General features: G+C 39.0%; 1 protein-coding gene across 1 annotated transcript; it reads right to left on the bottom strand.

Annotated features, from left to right (window-relative positions):
* Positions 1-1,933: 1,933 nt before the first annotated feature.
* etnk1 (ethanolamine kinase 1) lies at positions 1,934-18,791 on the bottom strand. The gene is made up of 8 exons (XM_022217950.2): positions 18,474-18,791; positions 15,386-15,645; positions 15,036-15,176; positions 12,469-12,611; positions 7,455-7,538; positions 7,183-7,343; positions 5,278-5,351; positions 1,934-4,327 (listed from the first exon to the last, which is right to left on the bottom strand). Exons 1-8 carry the CDS (start codon positions 18,618-18,620, stop codon positions 4,255-4,257), a joined length of 1,083 nt encoding a protein of 360 aa, XP_022073642.1. The 5' UTR covers positions 18,621-18,791; the 3' UTR covers positions 1,934-4,254.
* Between the last annotated feature and the right edge of the window lie 4,533 nt (positions 18,792-23,324).

Here is a 23,324-nt window from a genome sequence, read left to right on the forward strand (position 1 = left end):
CTTTTTTTTTTAAAGTATTCCTGCCTTTTATGATGGTGTTTTTCACACTTTAAAGGACATGCATCTGTCTGCACCTCTTCTGTTGGTAGCGACTGTGATCACATCACTGATATTTGCTCAAGATTTGCTTCTGCTTTGCATCTTTGGCAGTAAAAAGATCTTCTGCCAATTTATATTCACGCTTTAGTGCCATACAGCACTAAAGTTTGACAAACTGTGTCACCAAAGTGAGAAAATACGGTTTATCCAGACATTTGGACATCACACAGTAAAAGGAATTTAAATATGAATGAAACACTGGCTGAGATATGTGAACTATATCATGTGTTGCTTCTGTCTCTGTCTCATACACACAAAATAAAATAAATGAACCTAAACATTGTTGGTTAGCATGTAAACATTTTTCTGCGGTTTCATTTCCTCATATATTTCTGTATTCATGTGTTTTCTTAGTTATAGACAGTATGTAAATTGTTGTTTTTGTGATTACAGACACTCGAACTTGACATCAAAACACACAGTTTAGAGTTTTCCCTCACATAAATGAGAACATTTCCACAATACAGACCCTCTGTTTAATATAAATGCACTGCTAACAACAAACAGAAAGCACACAGGGACCTCTGCTGGCATCTTTAGAGAACATTTTTAGGGAAGAAGCACACAGACTCATACTGCATACTAGGCTATTAATTCATGCTCGCAGCCAAATAATATATCAGATCATTATCAGAGTTTAGATAAATTATTTTTAATGTCTGCATGAAAAGAAAACACAAACATGTATCCTATCTGTCTGTGGAAAATAGGAAATTGCTAGATTGTATTTTAGTTTTTTTTCCCTTTTGAAACAAAAAAACCTAAACAGACTTCCTTTTATTTTAAAATTAAAGAATTTAAAAAAAATGTGAGTTGTGTTTTAAGGCTTTCACATTAAAAAAAAAAATAATTTCCCAAAAACAAAATGCTTTTTTTTTTTTATAAATTGAGACATCTGCTACAGTTCTTCTTGTATATAATAATACGTTACATTCTGTATATTTTTCTGTTTTTGGTTGTGAAGGAAAGTCAGTTATAGTTATTGCTGGATAATTAATTTACATAAACTTGATTTTCTTTTTTTTTCACTACCAGAAATAGACAAACCATTAAGGTGTGTCTCAGTAACTTTTTTTGTTTATTACATACAATTAAACATCATTCAATAACACCCAGACCCATGTTTGATTTTTTATGATTCTGGTATCTAAAATATTTTCTGTATTTGTATTGAACAGAGTCAGGTTTTTGATTTCATTCTTGAATTACAGATTGTCTAATAATATCCAGACCTTTAGCGACCGTTCGCCTGGAGACCTACAACATCTTATCACTAGGCATCTCGGGAGAAACAGACAATGACTTCATTTTTATCTCATGATTCAGATGATGCCATTGACAATGAACAATAAGCCGCTTATGAGTAACTTGAGCATGAACAGTGTCTCATGGTTTTTAAACCGGCTCGGTCATAAAAGTACACTGCACTTTGTCAGTTTGCTGACAGGCAGAACTTTCCACTGACGTTTACTCATAGTAATTTTAAGCAAAAACATGTCAATTCTTCAAGTTCTATATTCAAGTTCAAATTCTATAAATAAATTTGTTTTTCTGTGTGTTTTGTCTATTCAGTTCTAAACAAGGAGACCATTTTTTCCTTTTCTTCTCCTGTAGAGCTCCGTCAGGCTGCAATACCATCTTTGACCACAGCAGCAAGCTGTTAAAACAGTCAGCCAGGGGGGCGCTGTTCCCCTCAAAATGAATTAAGTGGTGAATGCCGAAAAATATATTAATGCTATTTTGGTGTTTACTGAATGTATCAAATTTAAATTTTAACGATATGACTTGAACTCATAGACCGAGTGAATAAAACTAAAGACACGGCGAACACACATAAGCGTAAATAAACTTTATTTTTTAAAGCATATTTACATTTCGTTTTCCAGTTTCACCTCTTATTCACTTGAATGCAACTTTTAGAAAACAAAAAACAAAAAAAAGAGAACTCCCTCTATGTACATTAATTCACATTTGAGAACAAGCAACGATATTATTACATTTGTTTAATGTACATATAAACATATGCTACAGTGGCCAAAGAGATTTGAAAGACAGACTGTTAAATACCAACACATTTGTTCCAGATAGTCAAAAAATAAACCTACATGAAATATTCTACCAGTATAATTTCAGTACTTTAGATTATGTGAAGTTGAATTTGATAGAGTACATTAAGGTTGTGTAAACTTAGTCTAACCGTGCACGCAAAAAAAAGAAAAAAAATCTTCCACAGACACCTTTAAACTTTTCCACCATCAGAACTCAAACCGGTGATTTAAACTTTTTCCCATCAAGTTTCTATATTATTTGCACAGAAGTCCAACATTAGGTCCGACTGCTTCTTCTGTCGTAAATCCCCTGACATGAAAAACACCAGATGGGTGATAACGAACAGGTCTGACCTTCAGAATTCACTACCGTCAGTATAAAAGAAAAGCTTTCACAGGCACGCAGGCAGATGAACCCTCCGATATCTACTCCTTACTACAGTGCAGCAGCGTGAACATAAGCGGACAGCACAGATTGTTGTTGGTAACGGTCTCTTCATGGAGCTCTGTCAGTTTGTTTTGGAGTAAACAAGAAAAAAAAATCCTTCTCTGCATTTATGTGAAGCAATTTTAGCTATTTTGGGATTTTTTTTTTGTGCTCCCAACGCTCTCAAAGACCTTCAATGTAAATGAAGAACAAAAGCCGTCACTACAAATCTATGTCCTTCTAATTCTCTTCAACAAAATGATACAGTGTGCAAGCAGAAAAAACAGATGTCAGCACTTTGGTGTAGGCTTGTTAAACAACCAAGAGATTGTGTTCATTTCTAAAAGGCTTCCTAAAGTTCCTTTTAAAAACATCTACGATCAACACAAAAGGTTCAAAGGTGAATAATCAAGTGCAAGTACTGAGAGAAGACGACGCGCTTTATCTCGCTTAACCAAATTTCGCTCCAAATGTCTACATTTTTCTCCAAACCATTAAACTAAACATTAAAAGGATGAATGCCGACAGCGGCTCTGACCGTCAGTAAGGACGCATCACATTTAATAACACACATTAGTGAGTCTACGTGTATAAAATGGTCAGTCGTCGGTTCAAAAGCTGAACAGCAGTGTTTTATGATTCCAAAACGTTCCCGCAGGTTTGGTCTTGTGTAGAACAGCGTGGCTTACAGTGAATTAAGACCCCGACGCTGCTGACCTACAACGGAGAGCTCGACCAAACCTACCGATTTGAACGAGGAATGTTCAAATTTCAGCGAGATGCAGTGTCAAAAACAAAACATGAAACCTACGTTACAGTGAAAATCCCGCCCCCTCCCCCCGGAGCGTCTCGACTCGAGGAGGAGGCTGGAAGTAAACAAAAGAACGCTCGCCGTGTTTCTACCCTCACCCGGCTACACGGCAACGATGACTACACGACTATTCTGGTGCACCACCCATGCATGCACAGAGAAAATAAGGGTGGAAACAAGAGTCACCAGGGCAGGCCACGAGATTTGTTTTTTTTTCCCCCTTCACGGTGTATCACATGGGATTACAGGGCAGCACTGGCCTTTTCCATGTCGGCATTTGTATTTTTTTCATCCTCAGCGAACAAAGCGGGCTTTGTGTTACTTTTTTTGTAAGAATTTGGTCTTTAACTGCACTGGCTCTCAAAGCTTTCCCCCATCTATGTGCATAATGAGGAAGGTACGTCCAGGCAGGCAGATTTTGTGGGGTTTTTTTGGGCTACATATCATACATGTTGCTATTTCTCATCTGCCTCGCTGCTTACAGTGATCTGAGCTGCTCACAAATGATGTCACATTAATATCCGAGTTCATATTAGTAAAACGGAAATCATCACAATAATTTAGCCGTGTGGGCTTCACATTAAAGCGGGGCTCAAATATGTCTGTCACACACGCCCGCAAATTTGGGCTAAATCCTGGTTAGCAAATGTGTGTCTGCAGATGATGGATAAGACTGCGGTGCGGTCGGTCTTTAAATAAAATCGAGATGTTAGACCGGACCTTTGGGAACTGAACAGGACTCTCAGTGTGGCTCTTCTCAACACGGACCTCTAGAGGGCGCTCTGCAGTCGTCGTGGGAGCCGCAGAGCAGGTCGGATGAGAGGAAGAGCTGGAGGAGGAGGAGGTGGTGAGGGGCAGCGGGGGGCTTTTTATTCAGGTAAGTTCAGTGCAGTCGCTTCTGGTTTCATCTTGAAGTACTGGTTGAAGCGCAAGACTGCATATCTGAGAGTAGAGGAGCACAGAACGGCAGCGTCAGCAAGAGAAAAATGTATGAACCAGTTCAGTAACAAAAAACAGAAAGGAAACTGTATCCTCAAATGCCAGATAACATCCATCTGGATACTTAACATTTTGTTCTTAACCCTCGGAACACCAATCAGTGTCTGAAAGCTGCCTACTACGCAGTATGACAGAGTAATAATACCATAAATCATTAAAAAGAGCAAACTAAAGATGCATTTCTTCAATTATTTATCTACAAAAATGAAAAAATCCTGGATTCAACATTTACAAAAAGCTTACATTTTAAAAAAAAAACTTTTCCATACTCGTCTCTTATTTGTTTTGTGTAAACAATGCCTGCACATCAGCTGAAAAGTCCCTGAATTTTTGTCACAGGACTGCCAGTCACAGCTGAGTCACTACTGGCTCTTCAGTGACGTCAAAGAGCACAGAATTTTGAGTGTTATACTGAATCTGGTTAGAACAAACCTAAATTTTGGCATTTTTGTAAATGAGATATGCAGAAAAAAGTGATTTTGAAGAAACAGCACGGCTTCGATGAGTAGTTCAAATACCACTGGAAAGTAGAAAATCTGGTGACTCCGTTTTTACAGTTTCTGACTGATACTGTAATGGATGATGCACTAATGGCTTTCAGTGACACCAATAAGCTGGTTAGAACAAACTTTTGGTGTTTAATTTTGGAAATATTATAAATGACAGCTATAGAAAAAAAAAGTAGTTATGAAGAAATTTAAAGATATAGCTAAATTTCCAGAAGAAAATCAGCCAATTCTTCTTGTTTGTACAGTTTCTGCTGTAATCTTTTAAAAATAACATCCCCTAGATACTTTCAAGATTTTGATTAAATCACTGGAGTCTGCAGAGCAAAAGCAAAACAACCAAGTGTCTGACGGAGTTTGTAAGTTTCATGTAAGATGGCAACATACCCCAAAAAGTCAAAGTCGATGGTGGAGAATTTGGCCTGAATCAGCGCCCAGAGACCCCAGAAGAAGTGAGATGCCTAGAAACAGAGGACAGAGGTAGGAGGAGATGGAAATGATTAGCATATGATTAGCATATACACGACCAGACAAACCTTCTCATTCAGTGGTTTGTATTGAATTATTTTACACATTGTAGATTAATATGAAGACATCACAACTATAAAAGAATACATATGGAGTTATGTTGTAAAAAATAAAAGTGTTAATCTTCAGTATTAATCTACAATAATGAATACAAATACTATTTGTCTTGGTGGTTTACAAAGTAGTTTACAATTTGTGCCTCTCATCCATCCATTAAAACAGACATGAATGGCAGCAGAGAGACCAGGCCAGGTCCCCATCAACCCTCCGATAACTGGACAACCTGTTCCACCGCCTGACCCACCGCCGCCCAGCAGTCTTGAACCAAATGTCGTTTCTAATTACCCAACACAGCTCACTCAAGCATACACAAAGCCAGCAGAAGCGCTATGGCAACAACAACAAATGGCTGACACACAAACACAATTGCTTCAACTTGCCCATCCTCCACGCTGCCCTGCTTTTCCTCTCGACGGTAAACAAGGCAGCAGAGTGTGGCTCTGGGGAGAGCGCCGAGGCTTACAGAGTGCCACCCGTACCAGCACAAACATCCTGCTGTCGTATTCAGAGCAGGTAGTTTATGGCCCACATCGCTCTATAATCTGTGCTCGCTGACCCAACACCTGGAAGCAGGCTGGAAAATCTACTCGGAACAAGGCCTCCGGACTGAACTGTACCCTGCAAGTTTCAATACTTTACTTTGGACTATTACTGAGAAAGGGCACTGTAGAGAAATTATAAAGCAAAACTAACAACATAACACATAATTAGCTTAGTGTGTCAATGCTGGTTTATAATCCAAGAGTTACTAACTTCTCAAAAATGTTAGTTTAACATTCGTGTTGTATTTTTCTGATCCAGTTTACTTTACCAGCTGTTTCCTATCAGACTTCACTGCCCTCAAGGCACCTCAACAAGTATTGACACAAAAAGAACAAACACATTTAACCATGAATGATTCTGAGATTACGGTCTTACAGTTCCTTTGTAAATTGGCACTCACTTGACAAATGGCTTCTGATAACACATCTGGGACATAGGGCCATTTACTGGCCTGTCAGTATGATCACAACTTCACATCAACAACATGCAAATATATTGCTAAAAATCATCATCTTTACTTACTTATTGATAAAACCCATCTTTTCTAAGCTACTGTATGTTCATGCTGGTTCATATGGTCATTTATTGAGAAAATACTTAAAATATATGAATATATAGATGTACATTATGAGGATGTGGTGGCCCTAAATACACTCAGTCACTCACTGTCTTGGTCGTACATATTCAAGATTAAACCACAAAGGCAACACAGCTGCAGATAAACCTCACTATAATCAAATGTAGTTAATGACGTACAACTTTGGAAATAATTGTCACACCACCTGCTATTTCTTCCCACACACAGCAAGCCTTCAATGGTGAAAGTTTTGCTTGAATTTTAGCATAGGAGTAAATTATTCCAGCACCTTCTAAAGGACATGAAAAACCATATCATAAATAAAAATATACATGAATTATGTGTAAAATATGAGACACTGAAGCACCATTTTTAAATTTTACACTGGCTGTGTTTTGTGCATAAGTGAACAGATGGTCTAAACTACATTATCAGCTGTCTTTGAATCAGCTGAACACCTGTCCAATACAAACTTGAGAACAAAACGCAGTGCGACTCCCCCAAGAACCACAAAGGAAGAGGTAGAAAACAGTGGTTGCAGTAAAGGTAAATTATACAGCTGTAGGTCCAACACAAAAACTTACCAGGGCAAACTGGTTGACTTGGACATAGAGAACCTCCACCTCTCTGTCAGTAACTTCGCTGCCCTGACCTTTGTGCTCCTTATAGGCCTCCAGGTAAGAGCGAAGCCACTGCAGCTGGAAGGCCCGACCTGGGTAGTGACTATAGTCCACTTCGTTCAGGCCTAGCAACATAAAAACGTGCACATTTAAGCCATAATTGAGCTAAAAATGCATAAATACTCACTTAAAAAAACAACAAAAAAAACATATCAAGCAGTAAAAGTTACACTCACCAGCAAACTCATTGAAATGGTTCCCAATGTCAAAGGCTTGGTAATTGTACCCAGCGTACTCGTAGTCAATGAACTTTACGTTGCCTGGGAATAGACGCAGCGTCGTTTAGAGAGAGACACGAGAAGCAAACATAAAATGATTATGTTGTGTTTTCCCTTTGATAACTCAGAATGTCAAGGCTTTCTCATCTTATACCCTAATTTTCATCATGTCTGACTGGAATGGCTGGCTAGTTAGCAGATTGTAGGGGCAAGGAGTAGGGGTTTGCATTTTGAGGGAAGTAGAATGTAGAGAACAAAATAAATATGGGAAATTAAGACGGACACATTGAGAGGTTTTGGTCTGGAAAGAAATGCTGACAAATGCTTCTTCCACACAAAAAAAAATGCATAAACAAGCAGACACTTAGGAATTAGAAACATGTATATTCACAATGAAAGCCCCTTTTAAGTAATTTAGGGAAAGTTTACAGCTAAAGTGATGCATAAAAGTGGGAACTTAACAGTTAGTTATCAGCTATAAAGACGGAGTTATCAGTCGTTCTCCAGGAAACCACAGAATAAGCAGCTGGGATATTAACTAGGATGAAAAATATGCAAACCGTGATGACACACACACACACACACACACACACACACACACACACACACACACACACACACACACACACACACACACACACACACACACACACACACACACACACACACACACACGAGTTGAGCTGGCTGTTCGGAGAGTATTTGTTTTGGACGCATGCAAAGAATTAAGGACAAATGGCGAAGGCCAAAGTATGTTTTGAAGACAAAAGAAAAACAAGGAAACAATAGCAGAAGAACAAAGAGGAAACAAAAAGCAGATTTCAGGAAAGGATGGTGCCAAAGCAAATGCACAGCAACACAGTATTTGACGCACTCCTTTAAAAATGTGTTGACTTGCAGAAAACAACGTACCTGATGATAATAATAACTGAAAAGCTCTTAGATACACACTAACACACTTTTCAAACGGGTCTCATATGGCTGTCGACTGCTTGCGTCTATTGTGTCTAGTTCACTGCCAGAGGATTACAGCTGCTTATAATTTTGTAAATCTGATGTTCAAGCAGGGCGGGGGAAGGTCAAAGAATGTGTTGCTGTCTCAGTGCGTTTGTGGGCCACAGAAAAAGCGAGGTGTCCACAATGACGAAGAACAAAAGAGGCATTTAGCGACAAATGCGGGCGATCTCAAAATACAAACCCTTACTTTCACAAGCCCGGTCTCGTACAGAGAACAAGAAGTAGAATTTAGGAAAAGAAAAAAAAACAGTACATTTAATGGCCTTGGCTGCTAATGTGTTCGCCCTAACATATGGAACATTAGTTTTTCAGGTGGTGCTGGACTACAGAGAAAGACACTATGAGGTGGGTTACCAGCCGGCGTGTAGGTCCTAGCGGGACACAACTGAACACCTCCGGGCAGTGGCTATAGCCCCCCTGTGCAGCAGATGAAAAGGTTGGGGCAAACACATCTTTCACACATGCTCACGCTCTCTCTCACTGACACATTTTGTCTTTTATCCACTCTCTCTCACGCACAGTGTCGAAACATCAGGCCGTGCTGCCAAAAACTCCCAAACGTCCCTCCCCCTGACCCTTCAAACTTCCCTTCTCACAACACTCCCCCTCCAATGCTCCCTTACTATTGGCCTGCCGTGCGTCCAATAGCATGACATCTCTGCTGCTTCTGCTAATGACAGAATCTTTGAAAGGCTTCCCATCTGCAAATTTTTTAGGTTTTTTTTTTTTGGCCTTAGGAACCGAGTTTAATGTTTTGTTTTTTTTATTGTCTTTAAAAACATATGAGTAAAGTGAGACGAGCAGCCTGTGATGGAGGCTGAGAGGCAAAAAGAAAAGCCCTCGTTGAGACTTCTAATAGCGTCTTCGGAAAAATAATGAAAGAAAAAAAAACCTCTAATGTTTATGGGTTCATCAATACGGGAAGTGGTGGCCTCTTTGCTGTCACATTCGGCAGTAAAGTGGTTTCAGCAGCTACAGCTGAGCAGAAGTGACAGGAAACAGCATGGAAGCTATTCAGTTTCCTTTCATGCCTGCTCAACAAAAGGCTGTAAATGCAGTGGAAGACAGTGACTGCGTTAACGACGACAACGCTTTAGACGAGTTGAGTGGGCGCGGTCAGAAATACAATAATTATGGCTGGGATCTAAGACTCCTTTGTGGTGTCCATTCCACTGTGGTTGCAACTTGTAGGAGTGGTCTTGGAGAAAATCCATATCGATTCTCGTTTTTATTCAACAATGCTTCCACACAGAAGTACTGAGTTGTTGCCTGAAACAAATCTGCAAGTTTGCAAACATGCATACATTTTGCATGGAAACTTGTCTCTACATAAGGTCTATATATTACCTTACTTGTACTTTGTTTATACTGCTTTAGTGAGTACTGAATGTTCAGAACTTTGAGGACACTCCCTGCAGGGGCATGTGAGGTGAATTCCACTGATACTGGATAAAGCCAGCCAACATTTCTTTGATATGCAGAACCACAGATTCAAATTAGACTCTGCAGGTGTGCACTTTGAGTCCCTGGGGAGCAGCAGTTACCTAGAAACGTCAGGGTGGTTTGGCAAAAATATTTCCCTTTGACTTTGCAGAAATTATGTTTCAGCTTTAACCCTCTGAACCCCGTGTTGTTGCTGGGCTTTAGCACATCATTTATCAGAGCCATGAACTGTCACAATAGAGACAATCACCTTTCTGAAAGTCAGTAAACTACTAATTTGCCACATGTTTGATCAGGTAAATGGTCCAAAACTAAGCTTAAAATCATATTACATCAAATTCACTTAATTCTACAAGTGTCATTTAAAAAGTTTCCAAAAATAGGCTGATTGCAACATACAGTTTGTGTGTTAAAAAAAAAAAAAAAAAAAAAAAATCTAAACTGCTCGTTCCATCAGTGAATCCATTAGTGACTCAAATGTGACCAAAAGTCATGCCTCAAAAATTCAGAAACCTTTCAGCTGAACTTCAGGGTGTGTTTATACAGAGCAGATAGGATAAGTATGCAAACAAATTAAAAATGTAAGTGGTGAAATATCTACCTCAGCGAAAGAAGTTTAGTCAAACAAATCCAACTTTACATTTTGTTTGTTTTAGATTTTTTGCATCTAACTGAACAAAAGACATTTTTAAATGCTGTTTCCATAGAGGTGCAGGACTTTATATTGCAAGGAAAAATGACCCACAATGAGTACAAATATAACAGGAGCAAACTGCTTGAGGTTCAGAGTGTGAAAGTATAAAAGTTAATCATATTCTGTAGTATGAATGTCAAGTATTCCTATGAAAAGATCAGAATCCACCACTAGTTTAACAGTCACCTAATGCTTTCCAACTTCCCTGTCCTTGTCAGCCATTCCTACTAAAGACAGAGCTTTAAAAAGGTGTTGTAAATGTAAACTTACATTTAAAAAGGCTCAATGTTTTCCCAAAACAGCTGAGAACTGCAGTCTTAGCAAATGCTAAGTGAATTTACAGAGGCTGTGGATAAACACACACTTTGGTATTTATAGCAGCTGGACAGTGGATGTAGTATTGACTCAAAATAAACTACATTGTGTGTGTTGATCATAACATCAAGGAACATTTCCCCGAGTGAGCCAGTGCAGCTCACTGGTGCATTGTTAACCGTCCCTGGACAACAGTGGAGCTGTACGGCACAGAGGAATAAGCCATAAATAGTGTTTTGGCTACACAGGTAACACTTGTTAATTCAGTGTTGGTCTTGATCTTTTCATGGGGTTTATTGACAAAATAAATAGGGAACACCATACCAATATAGTCTTTTAATTATATGATTTTCACAGTTATAATAATATTAATGCTTCGAGAGGAAAAACTGCAGCGTAAAGACAAGTAACCTTGCAATTCAGGCCTTTGGACGGTGCTCAGTTGCTCACAGTAAGAGTAAACTGTACAAACAGCTGTGTATTAACCAGCATTGTAGGTAGTCTAGCAATAAGATGTCAACTGGAGTAGCATTGGAGGGTAATATGTAGGTACGTGGTTCCTACTGCTGCTCATCCCGATTAGCCTGAGCAGTGGGCAGACTATGCGAGGGCCCTCAGAGCCGACTGTGAGTGAGGTTTGTCTCTCCATTGCCTCCCCAGGGCAGGGCGGCGCTGGGCAGCCACAGCCTCAGCTGTCATTCCTATGGGAGAAAGGCTAGACACAAGGAGCTGTGAGAAGGGCCTCGCCCCTCGTCGCAAAATGACGAGGAGGCTGACAGCTCATAAACCCTCCCTTAGACACCCCCGCCCACCTCCCACATACATATATATAAACCCGTACTATCCTCTTTTCCCGGCTTGTTAAGTCTTTCTTATCCGTTTACCATGTCATTCATCTGCTACAAAGACAATGACTAGCACAGTTTCCTGACTACCCTCACAGGCTGCTTTAATTAAAGTGCAAAACTAAGTTCACCTGAGGACAGGCTGCTCGACATTCATACCATGAAAAAAAATGGCTACAGCACCAAAAAGAAAACATGTGCTGCCAATAAAACTGAGTATGTGGTATGACGCAATGACACTGTCTGTTTTAGCATAAAATTTTAAGTTTTCAGCACAGAATTAGAACGACTCAGACAAATTTAAATCCACTTCTGCACTAGCTTGCATTTATTTACCGTAATAGATCTTCGCATTCCCAAAATAGAAGGTGCTGGCCAATTTCAGCCAGTTCTACATTATTTAGTCCCAAAATTTAACTGCATGTGCCAAAACATTCAGTGTAAAGTCTTAACAGACTGGATTTTCTTGTCCGACCGTTCTAATTCTCCGCCTGCAGCCCGATGCAAACACCGACAATGAGTGAAGCATGTGACTAGGGTTGAGGAAGTCCAGGTAATGCATTCCTACCTGAGCAAAGGAACCACCGCAGATCACACTACGACACAAATCAGTCACACGGGTAATGTCTAAGACTGCACTTCTGCAGTTCATACTCACCTGCTGCCTCGTTGTATATGATGTTTTTACACAGCAGGTCGTTGTGGCAGAGAACTACAGGCGAGCCCAGCAACGACAGCCTCTGCTGGAGCCACACCAGCTCTTCTCGGAGGCACTGTGGGCTGGGAACCTCCATGTTAAACCTGCAGGGGGCAGAGAGGGCAAGAAAGTGATCACATTAGGAAGAAGTAGGTGTATTAGTAGCATCAACAGAATAGCAGATGGAGGAAGATAAATCAGTAAGAGGAACCTGAAAGTAGACAGGAAAAGAAAAGAGTATGGAACTAGAAACAGAAAGCATTGGTAGAGATGGGAGAAAAATAAATCATACTCATTTGCAGACAAATGCATTATCTGGGCACATACATTTACATATTTATGTAATCGCTGGTCCATTTAACTGCAGATACATTCACACCACAAGTCTCAATAATGCCAAGCGTGACAACACAACAAAAGCTGGGTGTCACAAGAACCTCATTTGAGCACAAAGGAAACATTTCTGAAAAGAATGATAAGATTTTACCAACGCTGAAATCTTCACAATTTTTCAACTGCAGGAAAAGATGTTCTTAAAAAAAACCTGAGCTAATCCACAACAACTTACAGTCTATTGTGACAGTAATTTCATCACTAATAACACAAAATTCAAATATATGACACAAAATCCCATACAGTGCTACACTATCAAGATGTTTTAGTTAATTTAGAACTTAATAGGCTGAAAGGTTTTCTCCGTTAAAAAAAACAAAACATCAAAATGACACCACTTTTCTGAACTAAAAACTATAAAAACAAGAAGAATCTTCACATTCCAACAGTCCTTGAACTACTCATTTGTGTGCAAATTTGTCAGAAAACTGAATCAAATCTAAGCTTCAAATCATACTTAATTTAAATCACTTTATTCTACAGGGCTCATTTAAAAATGAGCCAAAAACAAACCATTTATACGAAGCAGTGTCTGTCAAAAAAGTGAAAATAAGAAGCAATAATTCAGTCTGCTGTGACCAACACTCACATGACAAAAATTCTGAGGTATTTTTAAGCTGAACCGCAGACTGTGTTTACACAGAACAGAGAAGTGGCAAGAATGAAAACCAATTATCAGCGCATTATCGAGAACATGTAGAGACACCATTTTTTCCAGTCCTGGTAGTAGCGGTTGGCACTTCAAAAATCTTGTACATGTTTATTCCAGGTGTGTTTCTTTGAATTTTTGTAAAATTAATAAAGAAACTCATCTCTAGTGTATTTATAATTTCTGGCATTATAGCTTTGTTTGACAGCTCCAAACACATTCTGAGTTCTCTCTACTTATAGCCATGGTTGTTCTGTTTCCTTAGAAGTGCAGGACTTTATATTGTAGTGAAAAATGAGGCTACACCGAGTAAAAATGTGATGATGGGAAAAAAATGTACAGAAACTGCTTGTGGTTCAAAGGGTTAAAATGACTAAGACATGGGGAAACATTAACAAAATCTACATCAATAATTAAGCCGCCTTCTTCTGCTTGTGTTTTTTTCCCACGTGCAGGAGATGATCGGGGCACAGGGAGATGAAAATGAAAAAAAAAAAACTGTGCAACAAAGTGGGACAAAGCTGGATTCAGTCCATATGGGTGAAGGAGGTCCACCTGTCTGCTTTTGGCTTTAGTTTGTGTGACCTTCAGGATGCCGCAGGTGATTTAATCCTTAAATCTTCATGAGCGCTTCTCCATTAGTGGTATCATCAAGAAGGCTGACCTCAATAGAAATCAACAGCACACATGTGAATCTTTGTTTTGGATTCATTTTTGGTGCCAATATACACAAAGGAGGCTGTTATTGCCAAAGCATTTTTTTTTTTTTTTTTTTTTTTTTTTAATCAGTGGTGCCAGCGTTTCCGAAGAAACGATAACCACAAGCCAAACCACACATGTTGCAGGACACCTCCTTTTTGTAGATTTCAGCATAAACAAACTATGTTTTCTATTTCCAAAGGGGTTGCTCTTTATGTTTTACACTTTATAGATACACACACTTATCAATTCTCAGAAACGTCACAGCAGTAAAATAAACCCGCTGAGGTGATGTAAGGAGTTCCACGTACTTCCTCGGACAGACAAAGTATGATAATGAATACTCTCTTGTCATGCGGGTGCAAGATCCTGAAATCATTCATGACTCACTGATAGCAGAGGTACAAGGTCAAAATGTTTCACTGTGAGATAACAGAAATGTACATGAGGCAGTACTATATGATCCCAAAGAAGTGAATATAGCTTCATTTTCTTAAGAAAGCCTTCTGTAAGAACCAAATAAGCAACATATTTGGATGTTTACCATTAGTTCAATGTAACTTCAATTCAGAACAGTGTTAAGAGTACAATATTACAATCAAATTCAGATTGCCCTCAAAGCTATTTTGCACTTTCAACTCCTATGTTCAGCTGGTAAGCTGGTTATGCAAAGCGTTGCTCTGTTCTCCATTTGAAAACATTTAAAGGGCCTCAGGGAAAGTTCTGCCTGATAAACATCTAAGGATCTGGCACATCTCTGGGACTCTGATTTGCTGTGTGACCTCACCTGGCATTTTGCTCAGGGTCCTTGAAGTACTTTGGGATGAGAGCGAAGTACTTGCCCATCTTCAGCCACAAGTCAGACTGTGGTACCCAGCCGTTATGGGCATGGATGGCATGGTACTTTGCCAACTGCCGGGCTATTAACCTGCAAGGTGGGAGCACAAAATCAGAGATGATGCATCCAAAACACGCACATTAAACCAGTCAAGCACATTTAACATGCTGTTTTGTGAGTCACTGTGTGCTAAGTTTGCATATGAAGCCTCAGGATGTTAGTGATGGGTGACACACCTCTAATAACATTGTGCAAACACCTAAAAGAGTGCTCTCTGAACAACAAGCACTTCTCTTTACCTGAAAACAGGCTGGCTGCGGATGTCCTCGGGCTCCAGGGCGGTTCCTTGCAGAAATTCGTAACACAGGCCGTTGTTGAAGGTACAGTAAAGGCGTGGAGCACAGCGGTGCGTGTGGAGCACTCTAAAACTTTTCACTTCGTTTTCTCGGTCGATCAGGAGTTCTGTTTTGTTGCCATAAATACGGACCAGAACCACATCCTGCATGACCGCACCCACGTAGCAGCCAAGTAATTTATTGGTGATTCCATCTGTGAAAAACTGTAGACAGAGAAAAAAGTAGAGAACAGGTGAATATGGGAATAATCACAATTTGTCCTTAAGTTAACGCCTACTCTGAAATGACAGTGGGACCATCCACACAATGCTATTTAAGTACTGTGCCTGAAAACCTACATTGTTTTGAGTATTATATAACTTCTGAGAAGAGTCGGGATCTGGCAAACTGCATTAAAGGAAGGCGGAATTAATGTAGCCTCGAAAAATATGGCTGATTTAAGCGGAGTCGTCTCTGCTGTGAAGCTGGAGAGATTATGATGAGAGGCCAACATACCAGCTCTAATTGTTCACTCAATCTGGGATTGACTGGGAACGCCAGGACCGTCTGGAATTTTATTTTGCACAAGGAAGCAATGACTGGCATTCGCTGAGTTCCCACTTTGCGCTCATTGATGAATATACTGGGAAGGGGTGGCTGTCTGAGCATGTGACAAGCTTCCATCCTCGCTGTGTTTACTAAGCAGAGCCACACCCCCAGCTGGTGACTGAAAAGGAAAATATCCCTCCAGGCTGTTTGTCCAGGCTGTAATGTTGTATGCAAGTCAAAGTGTTTCTTTGGATAACACACAATACATGGAAATACATTATTAAGCCAACATTATCAGATGATATCAGTCTGTCACTGGCACATATGGCTGATATGAAAACTTTTTCTTCTTCTTAGAATACATAAAATGGAAAAACGGCTGTGAATTATTTAAAAAAAAACAACAGTGTGATCAAATTGTTTGTCCAACAAAGCAGCTCTGACTACATTTCTTACAATAAGCTCAACATTTTGCAGCATATGTAGCAGAGTACAGCTCAGCAGATGATCAACAGTTCACATACTTTAAATCAGATGTAAAAAAAAAATTAAAAAAAATCCAGAGATGTGTGTCTTTTTGTCATTTGTGTTTCCTCTAGAAGTTAAGAATATTGTGTCAAAAGGTTTCCTTGGACGACGTAAAGCATTGATCAGTTAACAGTATCAGCTGATATGTTTGTATTGGCGTGAATGTTGCCCAATATGTGCTGATGTGTAAACTATTTCCTCTTCTTAAATATGTGACATTGCAAATTTCTCCTTACAGGACTATTCTATTCTAATCCAGAAAAAGATGCTGAGGACAATTTATAAACAGTGTGGAGTACAGCTGAGCATACGATCAACTTAAGTATAATTTACTCAATTTTTTACTCGAGAAAAGTTGGTGTATATCGAGTATCGGCCAGGCTCTAGTGACTAGTCAACTTTGACTTAGACATGCCACTCAACACTCTTACAGGGTGACTTTATATCACAAATATACAAACGTGCTCTTTTTTTTTTCTTTGCTGCTTCTTCTAGAAGTTGCGACTATTGTATGCATGTTAATGTATTTCTTTGGATAATATATTACAATAGTCAGCTTGTATCATCTCCTAATACCAGCCTATCACAGATACATGGGTATTCGCGTATATGCTACCCAATATGTACCGATATGAAAACCGTTTTCTTCTGCTTACAGGACATGAAACAGATAAAACAGATGCTTGAGACAATTTGGAAAACAGTGTCATCCTGGAGCAGAATACAGCAGAGCATACGATCACCTTAAGTATAATTTACTCTTTTCTTTTTTTTGTCATGAAAAGTTGGTAAATATATATAGAAAAGTGCCCAGGCTGTAGTTACTAGTCAACTTTAAAATGTTAATCAACAATCTGACAGGTATTTCTTTAATCCACCTATGCGAATAATCAGTACCCATGCTCTATGTGTCATTTGTGCTTCTTCTAGAAGTTAACAAGGTTGTATGTAAGTCAAAGTGTTTGTTTGGATGATGCAATACATTAACCAGATCATAGCATCAGCTGATAACAGATATGTGTGCATTGCCATTGATGTTTCTCAATATGTGCCAATATGAAAACTTTTTTCTTCTTGTTACAGACTATAATTCAGAAGCAGATGTTTGAGATGATTTAGAAACAGTGTCATCTTCCAACTTCATTCTGTGCAGCGCATGTAGCAGAGTACGGCTGAGCAAATGGTGGTGCGGAGTCAAATGGTGACTTCATGTTAATTCACTAACTAGTTTGTGAAAAACATTGCTTGAAAATTACAAACAATGACATTATTTGCCCCTTTCAACATAAATCTAAGATGCATCTAAGAGAACATCAGCCGGTATGACGATATCAGTAAATCACTATGTGCATTGACACAAACAATCCAATATACATCAAGGTCTAGTAATATGTTCTATTTGATGTTCATGGATCAATTAACATCCTTTATCTGATTAGTTTTAATCTCAAATGCACAGAAAGCCACAGCAATGCACGTTTAATTGCCAGTGTCCCTTTATAAAATTAAGATAACCTACATATTCCCCCGTGACCACTATGTTTGACACCCTCCCAGCCATCCTCATGAATTCAAGGAAGCGCCTGTGTTTCATTATCACTTTGGCAGAGTCCTAGGTAATACAGAGGAGCAGGCTGGCCTGGGTTTGCAATCAAACAGAAACTCCCACTGTGCGTTGTCTTGGGCCGAGCTGACGCATATTTAATTTGCAAAGGCAAAACATTAACCCTAAGGAGTCTGAGAATGTTAAACAGCGATTTTATAGCGGTATTAACGCGTTATTTTCAGCTGCTTGCGGTTAAATTAGATAGCTAGTTTCGTGTAACTACGTAAGACACACTAGCTAACGGAGTTTTGCACCTTGCTAGCTAAAACCGCGGTTTTAAACGTCTTTCGCGCTGACAAAATGGCTATTAAAGATACAAAAACGAGCACAGAAACGGTTAAATGTTGAAAAATGTTAATTTAACAGTACCTTCATTTTGACCTCAGACGGCTTCCAGCTCGGTCTCAGCTCTTTGATGAGCTTCAGTGCACCGGGTCGGTAGTCGCTCTCGTCAACTGTCACGTCTATTTTGGGCACAGCGGGAGCCTCGTCGGGGACATGGATGTAGTTAGCCATGGCGTCCTTATTATTATTTTATTTCTTCGGATACCTTAAAACTTCTGGAAGCTGCTGTGGTCGGCAGCAAAAATGCGCAATGTATGAAAACGGGCGAGGAAACTGCGGGTATATATTCCTGGTGCGATCCGTGCGCTGCGGCAACGCCTCTCAAAAAATCCCACCCACCTCCAAAAAAATGTCACCCCGGTGCATGCCGGTAGCCGGGTGACTCATTGGGAGCGCTTGATCATAAGATGGCATCCACCAACAGGGCGGTGCTTGCCATTTAAACCATATTCTTGTACTTAACAATGTTCAAGAACACTCATAATACAATCCTTGACTCCCAAAACAAACAAACAAACACACAAAATAAGACAATACAACATTGCTGAAAGCCACATATTTGTAATGCAAATCGGTGGTCACTGGCAATACGCACAAACGCACCCGCGCCGCTCACTCTCCCGCTGATGTCACATGCGTAATCTGCTTCAATGAATTACGTGTTGCGTCACGTCTGAGCGGTTTAAATGGCAGCGCTGGGAAGGGCCGGATAGTGCGACATGGAGAGGCTAAATCCACTTTAACTCAGGTTAATCCGCCCTTTTAATCATAAAGAAACGCAGCTAGAATGCTAGATTTAAAGGCAACCTAACGGTTTTCTGCAGATTAAATCGATTTCTGTTTTAAATCGGCGGTTGTCGCTTCATTCTAATTATTTAAATGGTAGAAATGTATTGGAAAAGCATGCACTCACTTTAAAATACCCCTAAACGGCACCAACAATGTGTATGTCAGAGAATATCCTGCAGGAAGTAGTACGTGTCTGAAGAAACAAATGCTGCATTTTCAGGACTCCAGTTGTAGGACCCCATTTATGGACCCTTGTTTTAAATCACCTGTTTTTGGGACTGATAACACGACAAGCAGTTGTTCACACCAAAAGTGAGCAAGTTTTTATAACCCACAAACACTGGCACAAAAAGGAGGGAAAAAACGAAGCACCTTTAAAATTGGAGGCATAAATAAACCATTTAAAATTACAACTCTCTGGAGAGACTGTAATATTTTTGGTGAAACAAACATTTAAAACTAAAATTTGGGTAGAGCACACCTTTAAAACTATACTACTATATTTGGACAAAAAGTACTACTTGGATAGAAAAAAATTAATTAAAATTTGCAAGCACAGGGACAGAACGTATTATTTTAGAAGGAATAGCTCATTAAATATCCAAATTCTCAGACAGAAAGTACTAATTGGAAGGAATAGACCTCTAAAGCTATACATTTTTGGACAGGAAGTATTATTTTGGGATGTATAAATCTTTAAACTTTAAAAAATGTAAAGTAGTATTTTGGGTTGAACAAACCATTACAATTAGAAGTACTCGAACAGAGAGTATTATTTTTGAATGAACAGACCTTTAAAACTACAAAAGCTTGGACAGAAGGTACTAATGGATGGAATGAACCTTCCAAATCATAAGCACTTGAACAGAAACTAGTATATTGTGTGGAATGAACCTTTAAAACTGTAAATGTTTCTATAGAAAGTACTAAATGGTTAAAATAAACATTTGACACTGCAAGTACTTGGACAGATAGTACTAATTGGGTGGAATAAATCTGTAAATCAGAAGTATTTGGACAAAGTAATATTTTGGGATGAACAACCGTTTAAAACTAGAAGTGCTAAACCTTTAAAACTGTAAATACTTTGGCGGAAGGTAGTATTTTGGGAAGAATAAAAGTTCTTTGACATAAAGTAGTATTTTGGGTGGAACAAACCTTTAAAATTGGAGGTACGTTGACTGAGAGTATTATTTTGGGATGAATAAACTTATAAAACTATAAATGCTTGGACAGAAAGTACCAATTGGAAGCAATAAGCCTTTAAAACTAAGTGCTTGGACAGAAGGGGTGGAACCCACCTTTAGAATTAATAAGCTGTATTCCTGTAATATAAACCTTTAAAACTGCAGGTATTTGTAGAGAAAGTACTAATATGGGGCAAAACAAACCTTTAATACTACAATTACTTGTACAGAAAATAGTATTTTGGGTGGAAAAAAAACTTAAAATTGTAAGTATGTGGATTGAAAGTACTATTTTGGGATGAATAAACCTTTTAAACTATAAATGCTTATACTGGCTAGTATAAAACTGGAAATATTTGTACAGAAAGCATCAAGTGGGTGACATAAACCTTTAAAACTACAACAGCCTATACAGAAAGTAGTATTTTGGGTGGAACAAACCTTCTGGAACCATAAGTTTCAGCATCCTCCAAAACGAAAATCACCTGCATCAAAATGTTCAAATTAAGAAAGCAACGAAAAACATAACCAGTTTTGTCATTTACTCACACACCTACTGTTTTTCAAATGGATGGAAATAACAAAATGCATAGATTTTTTGCAGCACAGACTCACTGCTTTCACATGGCATATTTTTTCATATGCTAATTTCTCCATTCGGAGTCAGAAAAAAAAACCCTGGATGTGGACTGACTGGCTACATAATTCTGACTAACATGCAGGAGGGAGATCGAGTTATTTTGCCGAGTCACTATCATGACAACTTGAACATGTAAATGCACCGTCTGTGCAAAATGTATGTGCAATGAGCCATTCAATGACTGCTCTTAAAACAAGCACTCACTTCCAGTAAAACAAAATGCTGTGCCCTTTTAAATGTAGAAGTGTTTTATATGGAGGGTGACACCGCTCATGTATTTGATTGTGTCTCTTTTACGCTGAGTCACAGCAGATCCGGCTTGCTTGGTTGCTTGGTAACATACGGATCTCAGTGCCCCAATTGTTCTGCCCGCCGCTCCAGCAGCCGTCTCTGTATAAACAGGGATTTAAATTTTATCTTGATGCATGTGACACTGTGGGTAGTGTTGACCCACCCTGTGAACTAGCGGTTCTCAAACTGGGGTGCCGGCTCCTCTGGGAAGACTTGGAGCCACTGCAGAGGGCCTTAGGTGAAAAATGGAGCAAAACTAACCAAATTAATGTGATTTATGTAGGGAAAATAAGCTAAAGTTGGCCGCTGTTGACCTTTATTTCACTAAAATTGAACTTGAACCTCATTTTATCAGTTTCTTCCACAATCACTGCTATTGACTGGGGGAAAATGGGTGTTATGGGAGATGTGTACAAGCATTTTATGGCTTATAAAGGGGCGAAAATGTGAGAACCAGTGCTGTAAATGATGCCCTGTTCTCCACCCACACAAGTACACCTAGTAAGGCTAAATAGAGGGTGTTGTCCTTACCAGGGAAACCTCATCAGGAGCTTTTTTTTTTCTTTTACGAAAAGCAGAGCATGAAATTCGTGTTTCTTTGACTTTTGAGTGTCTTTTGGAGACTGATGACTTGCTTCCACAAATGTACAAGAAGGACCCAGAGGCATATTCCACAGGTATTTCCTCATGTGCACATTTTAAGTCATGCTCCATAATTTCTAGTGAGTAAAAACCAAAGTTGCAGCTTTTATTAACCAACAAAGGCACCAAAAATACACAAGCCCGGAAGCAAACCAGCAAGTGGAAATGGATGATTGTCGTCTTTAGTCTTCTAAATGCAGCCTATTGAGGCAGCTCCTTTCACGACACTTCTAACGCTTCTTGTCCTTTCAAAAGAAGCACGTTCGGGGTATTTTCAAATAGTAACATCCCCAAAAGCAACATATCCCAGGAACAACAGATAACATTGTGCGAGGCTGATAATGCCAATTGTTGCTGAGGCACAGGAGGAGATATAGTTACTATTCAGGCTGAAATCTGATCAAGAGTTTCTATAACAACATAGCAACAGAAGGATTTTCCTTCATAGCATCAAGTATTGCTGAACATATTCAGTTGCTCTGAGTACAAAAAAATGTGTTTAGCTGTTTAAACAGCAAGAGAGCTTTGGCGCATTTTATGTATTATTCACAGTATCTCGTATGTGTTTCTCATTTCTCACCAAAACATGAAGTCTTTCTCCTCTATGGAAACAGAACAACCATGACTGGAAGTGGAGAGAACTCAGAGATCTCTTTTGTTTAATATGACACAGTTAGAATGCCACATATCACTAATGAAGTTGGATTTCTTGGATGATTTATTTTACAAAATTAAAAAAAAAATTGTATTCGGTATTGCACAACATTTTTCAAATTCCCACAGGTGTTACTAATACTGGGGTAAAAATGGCTGCTCCCCATACTATAGATATTTTATGTATGTATTAATTTGTCTCCATTTTTGTCTTCTACGGCAAACACTGGCTGCAGTTCAACCAAAAAGTTATTGAATTTTTGTCTCATGACTGTTGGTTGCAGTGGAGTCACTAAAAGATTGATATTTCTGCTGAGGAGCACAGGGTTTTTTGTAGATTCTCCTTAAAGCAAACATCTATTTTTGGAGTTATTTTTAAAACAAGACATGTAGAATAAAGTGGTTTGGATGAAATATCACAATTTTAAGGTTAGATTTGGTTAAGTTACCCCCCAAAAACAATATGAATGAGTACTTCATGGACACATATGGTGAGAGATTAAAGAAAAAAAAAACATGAATTCTTTATGTTTTTCCAGTTTCTGGCTCTAATCAATGGCGTAATTTTGGCGATTCTTTAAAAATATATCAAGTGTGTCAAGCTTGCTAAAATGTTTTCCGGTTCAGATAGATTAAAATTTCAACTAAATGAAAAAGAATCTTTAAAGCACA

This window comes from Acanthochromis polyacanthus, chromosome 1, assembly GCF_021347895.1.
Source record: "Acanthochromis polyacanthus isolate Apoly-LR-REF ecotype Palm Island chromosome 1, KAUST_Apoly_ChrSc, whole genome shotgun sequence".
In the NCBI taxonomy this organism is placed as follows: Eukaryota; Metazoa; Chordata; class Actinopteri; family Pomacentridae; genus Acanthochromis; species Acanthochromis polyacanthus.